The following is a 16484-nucleotide window of genomic DNA, read 5'->3' as shown; positions in this document are numbered from 1 at the left end:
TTACAATGACTCCCTGTCCTGAGTGATGGGGACCAGGACCTCAGGGTTCACAGCATGCCCCAGCAGGGACGTCTTTACAGTTGGGTCAGCTACGAACCCTAGCTGTCACAACTGTTTTGTGGCATTTGCTGGAAGTGGATGGGATGGTCTTACCCCGAGGTGTGAGTGGGACTCAGCTCTGGTGGGGATGGCACAGGGGCTTGCTTTGCTTTCAGTTCTGGATACAGGAAGAAGCACTGGGCTCTGCAGGAGCCCACAGAAACCAAGGACGTGGTATTTGGATGCAGCTGCGCACAGCTGGACATGCTGGTGTTGGCTTTGCAAAGGCCCAGACAGTTCCTGCTGTATGTGTTCCTGCTGCATGATTGTCCCCTTGCTTTCTCTGCAAAACCTCCATTTAGCAGCAGTGGGAACTCCCTCTACTGAGCAAGCAGAGAGCAGACAGGAGGAGATGGGAAGGCTTAGGTATAGAATTATACATATAGGTATGATACATATCTATGCCTGACTCAAATCCATGAATAGAAACTGCAGATAAGAACTCCACCCTTACCCACAGGGCAAAAGCAAAGCTTGCATATGAATAAATCCTGACAATCTCAACTGCCAGCATCTCCAAATCAGAACAATAACAGGAGCTGAAGCCAAATGCTCTGAATATTTTCTTCCAGAATACCCAGGAGAGCTCAGATATATGTAGCAGAGCCATTTACATGGTGTTTGAGGCAACATTTCTAGCCTTAGCAGAGATACGCCAGGAAACAATTCTGCTCCCTAGGCAGTAGTCAAACCATAGCATAGCCAGGCCCTTGAGTCCATGATTATCACATTGATCTTTTCAGCCTCCCACATGCAGCATCAAGCATGTGTTAGACGGCTACTGCTCATCCCAGATACCCCTCTTATCTACTGCTGTAGGTTGTAGTGCAGTGAATACTGCAAAGGCAATGTGTCTGCTCAGACTGTCCCTGAGAATAGGGTCAGATCCCAACCATGCTAAAGACGAGGCTTCAGTTCCCTCCCTTCTCTCAAAACACAGTGGGGTAATGCAGAGCAGTTTGATGAGACATTGTTCCCCTGTTTCTATGGGATTTGAAGTGGAGGAAGAGGAAGACACTGCAAAACTTGTGATTGACTTTTAACCCGGGGTACAGGAACAGAAAAAAGCAAGGCATGTTTAAAAGGGATAAGAGGAGATGGCATGTTCTCCAGACAGATGTGGCTGACAAGGGTTAATCTTTCAGACTTCATGGCTCTACCTGCTATATCATAGTTGCCCCATAAAGTCCTCTGGCCCTAAACAGCTGCCTTCTGGGCATTCCCTGCTTTTTGCAATATCTCCCCTCAAAGGGAAGGTCTCCCATCACAAACTGAGCTAATCTGGGCCCACGAGCATCATCAAAATCACACCTGTGTGCATGGCGAAAACATTTCACTTTCTCCTTTACAAAGGACTTGCACCCAGCAGCAACCAACATTTAAGGGGTGGGATCCCAGGCCAGATCCTCTGTGAAATCTGTGACACTGGGGCATTTGGCTGATGATCATTTGGCATTTTCTCTCCAGTACCCGCATTTATTTTCCTTTGCAATGTCAGTTGCCATTTCAGTGAATAATTCAGCATCATTAAGCACGTGTCAAAGTCATTTTGGCACTTAGTAGTTTCAGTTCTTTGGCCCTTTACTCCATTTAAACTTCATTCCAACATAATCTCCCCTCCCTGCTGGAGGAACAAGATCTACAAGTAGAAATCATATTGCCATAGCTATATGGAAATATAGCTATATATATGGAAATCACCCCTTTGATAGAAATGGTGTGCTGCTAACTGTTCTCCTTGATGTATGGTGCCTTGCTGCTCCTGCTCACTGCCACTTTGAATGATAAGAAACCTGCAATTTTTTTACAGAAATCTATTGGATGTAAGGGTCAATAACCAGGCAATAAGGATGATCTCACAAACCAGGATTCAGAAAAACCTGAGGTCACTTCCCAGTTCTGTTGTGTATTCTTGGTGTTATTGCAGTGAAATCAATTCACCACACTCAACAAACCAATAAATCATATGATAAATTAGTCAATCTCCATCCCCTTTTCACCAGCTTTTCTAGACAAAAGGGCTTTAAGATGGGTGTGCACATGTTTCAGCATCCCATCTGTAAGATTACAATATCGTCTCCTTTCTTGCTTTGCCTGGAGACTCGGACTGTTTCACTGTCCCTCACTGCCAACCTGCAGTGCTGAGAAAACTGGGGCTCTCAGCATGGACAAAACTGTAAGTTCACTGCTTCTAGTAGTCCTGTCACTGTGACTGAACCATCTTTATTTCAGTCCCCCAGAATGGCACTACTCGGACCCTCTCCCTGCAAGAACTGAGAGCTGTTTCTCTGGAACATCAGACATAACTGCACGCACAATTTCTGACCCAGTTTGCTTGTGCAATTACCATGTCTGAGAGCACCAGGCAGCAGAGTAAGCACATAATATGCAGCTGCAATAACTGCCTGTGCAAATAAAGTGTATAGGTTAGTGCCTGTTTCAGAAGGCACAATTACTATGGCTTTTATTAAATCCCACTCATTTTATGACTCCCTCGATGGATCAATAAACCTTTCGCTTTCAGCTAAGTGTATACATGGGCCTGCTGCTTCAGCATCAGCAAAGCTCCAGCAGCTCCAGTGCGGGTGTCTGAGATGAATAGCGAAGGCAGCCTGTTCTCTTGCTTTGGGAAGTAACTTCTATATTTTGAAAAAGATCCTGCACTTAACCTAAGCAAGTAAGCATAGCTGCTCATGTTTCAACGGTCCGTTAGCCAACAAAGTAACCTACAGAAATCCTAACTATTAATCTCCACTGGCTTTTCTGTAAGCTCTCCAGCCCTGCTCCTTGCTCGTTGCCCAGGAACAGACCTTGTTTTGTGGATGCTATCAGCATTTCATTAGGATGTATGCAATAACTCCCTCCTGCCTCTGTAAGGAACTGCCTATATTTCTAAAAGAGAGCAGAAAAACCTGTCTGCACAATGCCTGCCTCTGCCAACAGCACTCACTGAATGAGCACAGATCCTAGGTTGATTTTAAATGAGTCACTGTGAAAACAGTGTCTCCATGACTGTCAGAGGCTGGATTTTTTTTTTTTCTTACACCACTGTGGATCCCAAGCAACATCAAGCAAGGCAGAGGGTTTATACCAGCCACGCTGTGGATGGTATCAGGCCTTGGAAATCTGCATTTGTTTTTCCCTTAAATTTTGCAATCTCATTGTACCTTCTATTCAAAAGATAAGAAGCAATTTAAAAATTACATTTTGTTCATTTGTATGAAATGCGCTGCTCCAACAGTGTTTACATCTAGCCAGATGATGTAGCAACACCAAGAGCTGTTTCCCTGGCAAATTATTCTTTAGCATCCAGTTTGAAAGAAGACAGTCTTTATTGAGATTTCTACTTTACCTGGCAATCCGGATAGTCTAATGCCAAATCCTTAATGCAAGCTAAATTTACTGCCTTGGAAGCTTTCTCTCTCTCTAAGGCATGGCTTTTTGCAAAGATAATACTGATTATCCGTGTCCTTTTTGTGCCTGTCAAGTTGCCCCAGCTCTAGAGGACTCCTGAGGTCACCTCTCACAGTAGCTTGCACTCCAATGAACTGAGTTGTGGATTATTTTCATATGAACTACAAGAAAGCTTGTACATCTTTTCCAGTGATGTTATAGCATTGCAGATAAGTACCAGAGAACTGGCAGTGCCCCTGTTACAGAAGACACCTACGGGGAGCTGTGAAGTGAAGCAAACTCCAACACCAGCTGAAACCTTTGGAAGAGATCACCAATTCCACATAAAATCACATGGCATGAGTCGGGAAAGGGTTTCTCTGAGCAAGTGGTACCAAAGGGCATTCAATGCATAGACCTGTGAGTCAAGTTGAAGCTGCAAGGAAGATAAACCCTAAAATGAGGCTTCTGGGAGAGCAAAGAGCCTTTCACCTAAAAGCAACCCTACTGACAGGGTTTTCCCCCACAAAATATTCACTGCTGCATAATGTGGCTTTCAAAGCACTCATGCTTTGTGTCTGATGAGCCCTGAATAGGATAGGAAATGGATACTCAGTCCTCTTGAATGGAGAAAGGCCTATTTCAGAAGCACGGGTATCTTTCTATGGCCAGTTTTCATAAACGATAGAGCCTCCTAGACTCAGAGCACCTGCAAAATCTATTTCACAAGTATTTTAAGCAACTTAAACATCGCCAAATGTCCCCACCACAGGCAGGCTAGCATCCAGCAGACCTGTGGTGGAGGTAGAAGATTATTGCCATCCAAACCAACACGTACTCTTGTAGCATTAATTTTTTCTATACTTGTTTGTATTCCTCACACACAAATGAAATGCTACAAAAGTAAAACACTAGAATGACCTCTCACTGCTACAGTTCCCGTGTAACCACCAAGTTCCTGTTCAGAGCCAGAGAGGAAAGCGAGGGTATCTGTAATATCTCTCTGGACAAAACAATGCGCAAAATTGCCCAAGTTGGGTAAAGGTCAAGACAGTTAGAAAAAAAAAATACTGCAGAGGACAGAACTAAACCAAAAGAAAGTGGTAATCAAGATAAGATTAAGAGTCAAAATGACAAAAACACCAGACACACTTTCTTCGCAGGGAAATCAAGCCCTTTGAACTGTTGGATCATTTCATGTCCCTTATTTTCTATATTGTTCTGAACTGATATGAACGCAGAAGCCTCCCAAGGAAAAAAAAAATAAATCCCCTTTTCAGTCAGTATTGCTATTATGTCCCAACCAGCAGTGCGCTCTCAGAAGCTAAGGAAAAGCATCAGTAAAATCAATACCCACCTCCAGGTTTTATTCCCAATGGACACGTTCCCCCCTCACTACAGTCAAATATGTTAATTTTAACCTATCAACCAGACACAAATAGCAGTACTTGGGGAAGTCCTTATTTTGCTTAACATCTGAAGAATTAGAGTGCTAAGCCACCCTGAAACAGGCAGAGATGTTCAAAGGCTTGTATTTTGCTTCTCTTTGAGAACTAGAGATTTATTTTATATCACCAGACCTTAACCATAAATTTCAAATCTGAAATTTATCCAAACTCTTCATTTGAATTAATCAACAAAACTGATGAATACTCATGATTCCCAGCTCACAGAGCACTGCAGAGGTTCAGAAGCAGCACTTCCAGCAGATCAGAAAACAAAATATTCCAGAAGTTCCCTGCAAAATACTACATTTATGAGAAAATTGCGTTAATGGGCAAAATATTTTGTTACTAAAACCAAAAAGTTTTATTTTTATTTTTCCTTTGCCTAATTTGTTTTATAGTATATGAACTTCCCTAACCACCTTCTGAGCTAAAAGCATGAATTGGTATGGAAAAGCTCTTTAAGATTATTAACAGAAAAGCCTTGCAGGTGGTATAACTTTCCCCCTTCATTATATACTGCATTTTTTTGTTGTTTCTGTACACCCAGAATAAACATCTCTCCTCCATATTCTGTCAGCCACAGAAAAACTATCAATAGGTGTTAGATTTCTCTGTCAATAAAAAAACTCTGAGATCTGCTGGGAGCATCCGGGCAAAGCATCACTGTATCTAGGCATTTGGGAAAAAGTGGCTACCATAAAATTGTCAGTGTCACAGCCTTCCCTGAAAGCTGAGTCATTGATTGCTAACACGAAGACACCGAAAGGGACACTGTGTCAAGATTTTGGCTTCTAAAATGTGCCTAAACCGTGAGTGATTCTGCAGTTGAGGTTTGTCTGTATGAACTGAAAAATCACTTGTGAACAGGGTGGTTGTCTCCTCGTAGCCTTCCTCAGGAGCAGGACTGGGTCATCCTTGGGTGCTCGGCTTGACATGCCATGGGCATGGACATGGACAGGCACACATCAGGCAGCCTGCGGAGAAACGTCTTCACACATTACACTTCTTTCTTCTTTGGACCTCTTCTCAGAATGTTCCTGTTTGTATACAGATACCTACCAACTCACTGTGCTTGGCCTAGACTTTGCCATTCATGGCTTTGATCTTTAAACATTTGACATAACCACATGACCACCAGGCACCTGTATACAGGCAAACAAGAAGCTTGCTTTCTTTTCTTTTTTTTTTTTTTTTTACTGGTTACGATGTGATCTTGACCTGGCAGAAACATTTTATAAACACTATCTGGTGTCACATCTATCAGAAAGGTCTGTATACTTCTGTTTGAGTGCTATGACTTATGACAGCTCTTCAGAGGCAGTTCTTTGCTCTTAAAGGGAAAATACATTGAAATGGAAGGATGAAGCCTATCAATTTTTATAGCTCTGTACTTAACTGACAGGCAGCAGAGTGGATAGCAGTCCCAAGAGAAGATGCATGATCCTCCTACATTAAGCTATGCCCAATTTTAAAAGCACCTCTGAGCATCCAGCCACTGTGTTTAGGACGCTTTCACACTTAGCATTAAAAGTTTGACCTTACCCAACACACAGGGACTAATTTTCATTAGCACAGCAAAAAATCAGGGCAGGAAACAGATGCCAGAGGTGAGATGGTCCAAAATGCTCAGGATGTGGACAACATAGGTTGTGATCTGAAGGGCATGAGATTTATTGAGATATTTCTTAAGGTCATATCAAGGTCATGCTCTGCTACATGTGCACAGTAATAATCATGAGAGGGCGTCATTGCATTTGGCAGTTTCTGATCTCAGCCACTGCTCAAGCAAATCATTATCTGGGGAGAGGAGAGAAAATCCTCTGTTCTTCGCTTTCCTCTGATCCTTTCCAGGACTCAGACATCTCCTCTAAGTGACCAGTCCTCACTTAGGAGACTCTGCTATGCTCCCACCAGATGAGAACTCCAGGGAGAACCCCAGAGCTAGCATCTGACCATCTATCAGCTCTCCTTGACCCCTTTGCAGAGAGAACAGGTGACCCTGCAACTACCCCCGAGGACAGAAAGTGCCAAATTCACTCCTCCCTGCCTGAAAACAATGGGTCTGGGAGGAGTGGAAGAGAAATCATGTACAGCATAAACCTGCTGGTGTGCACACTGCTCGTTTCTACCATCATGACCTACATGTCTCCAGGTTCTCCAGCTCAGCTCCAGTTGAGTTATCACAGCTTGACAGTTATAACAAACTGTCATGTGGCAGCTGAATTGCATTAACTGGCCAGAAATAGGGAGGCAGGCCATAGCCTGCTGCAAAGGCAGAAACATTTCCAATTGCTTGGCCCACAGCTGTGAAGTTCCTTCACTTTCTCCATGAGCAGAGGAACACACCCACGAGTTGCTGCTGGGGCAGCTCAGCTGGGATGGGGAAACTCCTCCAGTCACAGTGGCTGGAGAAGGTGGCTGGGACCCCACTGCCTCAGTTGTTCAAAAGTCTCTGGAGAGAGACCCCGCAAAATGAGGCCATCTGAATGTGTCTGCAGAGTCTGTGTTATCACAGCTCACTCTTTATGTGCTATCATGTGTTCAGAGTAATTTTCTAGATTCCTTGAATGGAGAGAAAGTGGAATTGCAAAGCACCTGGAAATCAAGACCTCTTGGACTACCAATCTACTGCAAAACCTCCCAAAATACCATGAATATACCATGGAAAGGTGGATCCCTGGTATGAAACTATTCTCAGTAAGAAAATCATCCCTCACTCCTGGCTGCAGCTCTTCATGCCTCAGATGCCTTCATTTAAAAATATTTTATTACTCTTTATTGACAACTTTTGATCAGTCTAGCCAACAAATAGTTAATTGTCCATCTGCCATAACTTTGGGTTGCTAGGCCACATAGCCAAGGAAGAACACGCATGAGAGCAGAGAGACAAGAACAGGCTGAAGTGTGCCTTAGCTGCATTTTCTCATGCCCACCACCTTAGTCTTAAATTCATCCCTGACCTTACATGAGGGCAGTCACGTAGAGGTATGGAAAGAGAAGGCTGTCCTGGACAACAGACTGATTGCCAACGCTCCAAGTGTGGCCCTGGCAAGGGGTTTAGCAACGCAGGTGTCACTTCTTCCTTTTAAGCTATTTCAGTGGTTTGCAACTGAGGGTGGACATTATCAGTTCCTAAAGAGGGTAGACTGGGGAAAGGCCATGCATACAGCAGAGCAAGAGATTTGTGAACCAAAGTGGGCTGTGAGTCAGACAGCCCAGGAGAAAAAAGAAACCATTTTGCTCAGGGAAGAGTCCAGAAGATTTGTTGAAATCTGCCTGCAGGACCTCTTCCACTTAACACCTGCTCATGATTCTTGGAAAACACCTGTCCCCCTAGATTCATCTGCTCTGCATTACCTGACAAAGCCCACTTCAGCAGGCATTCAACTGTCTGAGCAGGAAGTCATTCAAGTTCTCAATTTCTCAGAAACGGGCAAGATTATCATGGTTAACTTCATTTTTTCCACTGGGCTTCTCTGACCCTTTGAAAATTACTCCATTCCTGTTATCATGCAGCAAATGAGAGTCAAATGAGTCCAAGTACAGAAAAACGGATCAGCACAGCTTGCTACAGAAGTCTGAATAGACATTTCCAAGCAATATGGAAGAGATCCATCTTGCAGCAATAGAAGTCAATGTCATGCTGCTGCAGGGGGCTCTACAAGCCCAATCCTAGTCTGTAGGGCAGGCATGTAACCCATCATCAGTATGGGGGTGGCCTCCATGTGAGCACCCTCTCCAGTTTGCTTCAAAAAGGATTCAACTGATGGCAGAAAAGAATGAAGGGAACAAGACAGTTCAGACAGCTCAAAAACATGATGAGAGAGGAAAAACTGAAGCAGCTAGAATTTCTTAGTCCAAAATAAAGAAGGATGGAAGAATGGCAACTGTTTTTGACAGACACCTGGGAGCTGGTGGAGGATCTGTCAACGGCAGCCTTTCAAAACGAGTCACAAGCATCTGTCAAGAGTGCTCTACCAGGAATCCTGGCTGTGGGCCAGGAGGTGGGCTCTCTGGACCTTGTGAAGTTCCTGCCAGCCCACTCTGTATGAAGCTGCATTGAGTGGTATCTCTCCTCTACCCTGCTCTGCAGTGTGCCTACAGCTCCTGGCACTGAGCTACATCACAGGACTGACCCAGATTTGCAGGCTACAGCTTTCAGCTATCCCCAAACTTCTGCCTTTGCTGAGAAGATGGACAGGTAGGCAAGGCCCTGAGCAACCTGACCAAACTGACTTGAGCAAGTGGTCAGACCAGAGACCTCCACAGGTCCCTTCCCACCTAAATTATTCCACGTGGGAGGCAAGAGCACAGAGGCTCACCAATTTACTCCAAAATTTCATGGCAAGGCCAGGCCTAGATTCACAGGTTTTACTTCTCTGGGCAGGTTTTAACCCACTCCTTCTACAGCATCACAAGGTGAAGATACTCCAGCCCTAGGTAGGACATCCCTCTCCCCTACACCTTTTCCAAGCAGGGACTTTCCAAAGGATGCAAAGCTACCAGAGTGCCATAAAAAGCAAACTAAAGCATGCAAAACAGATGGGACGGAGCGTGGAAGCACTTACACCAGATGGCACTAAAATATTAAACTAACATTACCGTATGCTTAAGCCTCAGCCTGGCTTGCTGCTGATTGCAGAGCCTGGTGAAAGCATGCAGATGAGAAATGAGCCTCAGATTGCTAAATCACTCTACCAAACATCCCCTTCCTACGGCAAAATGCCTCACCAGCAACTTCTCCAACAACACGGACGTGCTTATGCGATGCAGATGACGTTTTACTGAACAAAAAGCATTACCAATAACTTAAGGTCTCTCCAAGATCTCTGCTGGAAAACCATCTCCTTGAGAAACTGCCTAAAATCAGTTTGTCTGTGGCACCAAACATGGGATGGGACGGAGTGTGGAGGCACTTACACCAGATGGCACTAAAATATTAAACTAACATTACTGTATGCCTAAGCTGCAGCCTGGCTTGCTGCTGATTGCAGAGCCTCGTGAAAGCACACAGATGAGAAATGAGCCTCAGATTGCCTAATCACCCTACAAAACATCCCCTTCCTATGGAAAAATGCCCCACTAGCAACTCCTCCAACAGCAGGGACGTGCTTATGTGACGCAGATGATGATTTACTGAACAAAATGCATTACCAATAACTTCAGGCCTCTCCAAGATCTCTGCTGAAAAACTACCTTCTTGACCAACTGTCTAAAATCAGTTTGTCTGTGGCACCAAACAGGGGTGGACGCAGTGAGAGATTAGAGGGGAAAAGCCCGCACTGCTCTGTGCTTGTCCACTGCGTAACAGCCCTGGACACCATGGGACAGCATTAGAGGCAGCAGGGAGGAGGGCAAACGTGTTCTTCAAGTCAGGACATTTGCCAGTGTCACCCCAAAACGAGAAGTGATCCTGACTGCAGCTTGCGATGCTACCTGAGAAACACCAGGCCACCACATAGAGATGGGTGGCCATGAATTTTGGTGTCCCTCGTGGGTGCTTAGAGCCACAGTAGCCACAGAGGGTGTGTGGTAAGGACATGATCTTGTAGGGGACTAACCAGATGATTAATCAACAAAAGGCTTCCATAAGGCATAAAAAGGATGTCTCATAGCAGGGTGGCATAGTTCTGTGCTGCAGAATAAAGTATTTTAAATGATGAATTTTATTTGACTGCAGGTCCTGCCAGTTGTGCCATCTAGCATATGAGTGACAGCACGACCCCACAGCCCTGGGCCTGGGTTTTCCTTTTCCTATGCTAAATTTTGCCATAAAATAAAAAGAAAATTAAACAAAACATTAATATGAATGCCCACATCTTTTTCTTTTTTTTTAACCCGAGCTCAGACATCTGATCTGACATGTTTCATTAAATGAATCAAGCAGAAGGAATCTCCTAATATTGTCGTTGAAAGACAGTTTGGAGAGAGACATGGTGTCCCAGCATAAGGGAAATCTCCGCCCAGGACCACGTCCCCAGGCTGTGGACACCAGCATGTGGTAAGCCAGGCCACCCTGGCAGAAACCTACCAACAGGGGCAAGAGAAGACAGGAAAGGACTCAAAGTGCTCTTTCCCAGCCTGCTTTGGTCCAGACTTCTTCTGGGCTTCTTGCAAACTGCCCCAGGCCAAAAGAATCATGTTTTCACGACAGCAGGTCTTTTCTGAAATTTCCTGCATGCCCAAGCCATGTGCAAGCCCAGCCTGGATGTCACCTGAGCTATGCAATGTCACAATGCTGCGCAGGCTACATCAATCAGTTGTATTATTTTCCAAAGTTTGTGAAAATCAGTTGCAAGACAGGGTTTTCTTAGAACAAACCTAAAAACCTACGTTCCTTGCTCTGCCTACTGGAAAAGACAAATGCATCTGGTCTTTCTTCTCTGTGCTGAATATCCAAAAAAAAAAAAAAGAAGAAAAAAAGAAACGAAACGGGGCTGGCAAGCTCCTTTCCTGCAGAGCCACAGACACACGTGCTTTAAGCCCTGTTGTGTAGGGGCTGTGTCCATCTAGGGGAGGAGATGCCAGGAGTGATGTGGGGGCGGCGACAGCCGAACAGCCAACGTCTTGCCACAGCTCTGCCTTCCCCTCTTTGCTCTGCAGGAAGCAAAGGAGTTGGTAACACGAACGCAGGTAACAACCGCACAACTCTGGCCAAAAGAAGCCTGGGTTGCAGCAAGCAATGCAATCTTTCTGACCGTGTGGAAAAGCAAGCGAGGCTGCTGAGCAGTTAACAGTACGGGAATAGCTCCGCTCGCTCAAATTGTGATGGGCAGCTCCAGTAAAATGGAGGTAGGCAGCCACTGCCCATTTCTGTTGTTGCCACTGGATGGCAACAGACGTTAAGCAGAGACATTGAGTTATCACTGCGCAAACCACACGTGCACGTGCTGTGCCCCACCTTGTTATTTAGGGGAGCGGCTGTGATTTCTGTATGTCTAGCAGGCACACCAAAAAGGTCTTCGAGGGATTAAGCCGCAGGCTGGAAGCAGCACAATCAGCAAGACTGTTCCTGAGGTCGGGTTGAATGCTGGGCTTTCACTTTGCACTGCTTCTTCATGTATTTTCTGGAACATGCACTCGGTTTTTCCAGCCCAGGTCAAAATCTTCTGATGAGCCAGGCAAAGCATATTTAATGTCATGGATATGAGTGAAAAACTCCTTGGTCAAATTACAGTATCACACTGTGAAATAGTTAACACTACATGTGAAACTGATGGCTGACTATTTTTAAATTACATATACCTGGCTACGAGCTGGCCAAGGACCACAGAAAGATCTACAGCTGGGTATTAAAAACACAGCCAGGCATGTCAAACCTCTTCATTTGATCCATCAATTTCCTATGGATCTCCAGAAGTGCTGGGCTAGTACTGACCAGAACTCAGGTGAGACTTAACATGGGCATGGAGGATAAGTCCCCACCTGGCCTCTGTGAACATCATTAAAAACATTCTGTCTTAATAAGGATACATGCTGGTAGCATAACACTTCCAAGATGACGTGTAACAAGGAGGTAACAGGAAACAATGGAGGTTTTTCTGTTTTCTATCTTTTAACAAGTACATAGTCACATCTCCTTAGTATTCTTTTAATGATAGACAATTATAATTGAGATAATTCTCTCAATTAATGAATGATGACACTGTTCTTGCTTTGGGTGATATCATTTTGCTGCACCTCCATTGTGTGGCGCCACCACATCTCCCTCTATTCTCGTCACTTTGGCTGTGTGGCGTGTGCCAAATGCCTGCCAGGTGGATCTGAGTTGGCGTATGACACATATATGATGCTATGATGTAAAGCTCTGCCAACAACCTCAAGTTGATGAGACAGTCCCTGTCCCCTGGGATGTGCTCTGCCACATCATTTCCCTGCTAGTTGATGCAGCTCCAGGCTGATGGAGCCTGGGAGGACCCATGGGGGATGCTCTGGTTCGACCACACCACTTAACGCATCTCCCAGTTCACCTCTGATAACTGGAAAACCACTGAAGGATTTCACATGAATTCTCTGAGTGAGGGGCAAGCTGCCTTTCCCAGGTCAGAAGGAGAGCCCCATACTCTACCTTCAACATAAAAATTTAATTAGCGTCCAGACACAGCGACCCATGCAGCAAATACCCATGACTCAAAGGTAGCGTAAACTAGACCCTGCTATCCTCCATATTTTCTTATCTTGAGCTCACCTCCCCATAGCTTGAAAACAGCTTTTAAAAGTTCCACAAGTTTTATCAGTAGTCTTCTTGAGAGGCTTCACGTTTTTGTTTTCCTTGCCTTAGGCACCTGTGTGTCTTGAGGGAGAAAAGCACAAACCGAAATAGTCCTCTATGCACCACCAAATAGTAATTAGCTGTCTTGCGTCTATCCTGGAGGAAATGTTCCTGCCACTACTGTCCTATGGGAATATAGATAGGAAATATGGACACAGTGTGACACAGGGAGAAAGTCTGCTCATGCACACAGGGATTTTCGCTGACCACCATATGAGAGCAAGCCTCTGTTAGCATCAGTTTAGGCAATGACAGAAATTAAATGAGACACAAAAGTTAAGCAAAAAAAATCTGAATACAATCGAAGGGGGCTGAAAATTGTACTGGGACCTGAAATCTCAAAATTCAGTGACAGGCAACTAGCTGCCACGTGATATTCCCCAACTACTTTCCCCAAATCCAAGACCAAATTGTCAGTTGTCTGCCCAGAAGAACACAGAGAACACAACATGGTTGTAGAGACCCAATGCTGAACACTACAGGTAAGGTGTGTAAGGTAAATTCAATCAACTCTACAGCTTCTAGGGGCTGGGCAGGGCTTGGGCGAGTCCTACAAAAAGGGAATTTGGGAAGGGGGAGAGAAATGGTTGGAGCTCATCCTACCCGTGATGGAACTAAGAGATCACACACAGTGTGACATTTCCAGCTCTGAGAATCTGGCTGGAAAACATACTTACAAGCAATAATCATATGTTTCTTATGAATGTCATTAGTTCATTAGCACTAGAATATCAATATTAACATATTTTATTGCAGCACATCGTGCAAGTTTGGGCTGTTTCCTTATTAGACTTGCACGCTTGGTTTCACAGCACCAGAAAAATCAGTTGTAAAAGCGTGCTACTTAAATGTGTCTGCCACATCTCCAGGCCATCATGTGGTCAAACGTCTGCACAAACGCAGGCAGAGGGAACAGATGCTCTCTAAGCAGCAGGGATGGGGTTCGCCGCCCCCCCTCCCTCTCTATCCAGCTGTCTGTAAGGAAGCAGCAGCTCTCTGAATTTCAAACCCTCATCTGATGGAAGAGCCACAGACAGCCGCTGCCCCCCAGCCCTGCTGGGGGAGATGGCAGAGGGGGAGCATGGCGTAGCCCCAATGTCCCTCCCTCCCATGCCAGCCTACAAAGCCAGAGGCACACAAAGATCCTGGCTATTTAGAGCTGGCATCTTGCAAAGAATAAAATGCCTTTTTGCTCTTGTGCACCTTGTGAACTAAGCCAGTTACAGGCTGCAGGGGCCCCTGGCAGTGTCAGAGTCTAGTGACCGTGTGCTACCCCTTGGTCCTCAGGGTTGAGCTCGGACCAAAAGCTGGTGGTGGCTCTAGAGGATTTTTGGGTCCAGTCAGACCTCAGTGCCTAGCAGGGCAAGCCCAGCCCTGGCTGGCTCTACACTGGCTTTGAAGGGATCCTACAGGGAGATAAGTGCCCTTGAGCTCACACGAGTACCAGCGAAGTGTCCTGCCCTTTCACTTCTCAGAGCTGGATTAGGAAAGGGGCTTTCAGAGGGGCACACAGCATTCCCCCCAAGGCACGCAGAGATGGCATGAGCACCCCTAAGCGACCCGCCTCCCTGCATTAGCCTGGAAGTGTACATAAAGCCCTCATTATTCAGGATGGAGGGTGTCAACCACCATGAGAGAGATTTGTTTAAGCTGCACCAGCTTCAGAAACACCCAGACCCACCAAACCAAACCCCTCTCCTCCAAATCTTACTTTTTTTCTAAATGCATCCTCTAAAACATTATCCTCACATTTCTGGGTGGGGCAGGACCACCTTCCTGATTGCACCCCTTCCCTGTGGCAAGGCAGATAGGAAAAAGGATCAAAGGAAAAACAATCATTTGTTGCTCTTTGTCCTCCAGATGCCTGATGTACAAATCAGTTTTACATTACTGGGGTTCCTGCTTGATCCCGTACTATATGCTTAAGCCTAAAAATTAGTGTTGCTGGTTGTTGGTTTTTTTCCTAAGGGAAAGGAAAAGGAGAAAAAGAAGAGGATGGGAAGGTCAGAGATGATGTGTGCATTGTCACAGGCATGCCCAGCTTCAAGCTGAGGTTATCCAGCGCCAGCAGCTCTCCCTGCTCAGCACTACTAACACTTCCCATGCAAGGATCAGGCACTTCTCCCTCCCCCCGCTTCTCAGCAGCACTGCAAAAACAACAAAAACTTTTGCATTTACCTTTCTGCTTATTTAAAAATGGCAGTAGGGGTGAAGCCAAAGGACTTCTTTTGCCAGAGTCCTTGGAAGACACTTTACTTTGGTTAACAACAGTTTCTTCAATGGGTTTCTTCAGGATTATTCTTTCATTCAGCTCCTCAGTGCTGACGGCAGAGGTCGAGGGCTCAGCACCTACTTTTGGTGCAACAAAAGAGCATTTCAGGTAGCACGCGGACTCTGCCAGGTTTTCCCTGTTCATCCTGCTCTCTGTCATTTTACTTGCTTTGTAGTCTGAGGCATCAGTGCGCGAGCCGTTCTCTTCCTTGATAATATCCATGACCATGGGCTTCATCAGAGGGGAGTCTTGCTCCCTCTTTGGGCTTTCTTCGGAGGCCGATGAGGCATCACAGGACTCGATGATGAGCTCACTGTCAAGCTCGGCCTCCCGCTCCTCCCGCAGGATGCTGTACTGGATGGAGGGGGAGGCAGGTGATGGAGGAGGCCCTCCAATGTGGCTGAAGGTCATGTAGTTGGAGTGTAACACCTCCTCTGCAGCCAGTGGGTCCTCCGAGACCAGCTCAATCTCTGAGTCCCCCGACTCGGCACTGCTGGCTTCGTTATCCAGGGGTGAGGAAACGGTGGGGCGCCCAGGTTTGACACGCTGGTCTCTCTTCTCAGTGGAAAGGGCTGGTGACCGCTGCACCTCCTGGGTCTCGAAGGAGAAGCTTTTTGCTTCCTTGATGGCACTGATGAGTTCATCCTCCGACAGACTGCCTTTGCCCTGTGACTCTGAGCCGGATGGTTCTGCCACCCAGAAAAAAAGGGAGGGGGGGAAGAAAAAAATTGTTTAAAAATTAGATTTTCTGGCTGCTTAGGCAACAAACACAATAGATTTCATGCCAGTACAGATCCCTCTAGCAGGCAGAAAGTCTTCCCATCTGGGATCACTAACAGTAATAACAGCTTGTCCTTACGGACTGTTTCCCATTCACATACTCCTTATAGAAGAGGTATTATTACCATCATTTTACCACCATTTTCACCAGGAAAATCACCAGTCATAAGGAACGTGGGCTCAGGCCACACGTGGCAGTGTCTGACTGTCACCACCAGAT

General features: G+C 45.7%; 1 protein-coding gene across 1 annotated transcript in view; it reads right to left on the bottom strand.

The window, feature by feature from the left end:
• The window catches only part of RTN1 (reticulon 1), a 116695-nt gene that overhangs the window by 32570 nt on the left and 67641 nt on the right, over positions 1-16484 (bottom strand). Inside the window, exon 3 of the mRNA XM_063333619.1 lies at positions 15391-16173. Coding sequence (XP_063189689.1) covers positions 15391-16173 — 783 coding nt within the window. The remainder of the gene's footprint in view (positions 1-15390; positions 16174-16484) is intronic.

Source organism: Chroicocephalus ridibundus, chromosome 4, assembly GCF_963924245.1.
Source record: "Chroicocephalus ridibundus chromosome 4, bChrRid1.1, whole genome shotgun sequence".
Lineage (NCBI taxonomy): Eukaryota > Metazoa > Chordata > Aves > Charadriiformes > Laridae > Chroicocephalus > Chroicocephalus ridibundus.
This window is presented reverse-complemented; position numbering and strand designations above follow the sequence as displayed.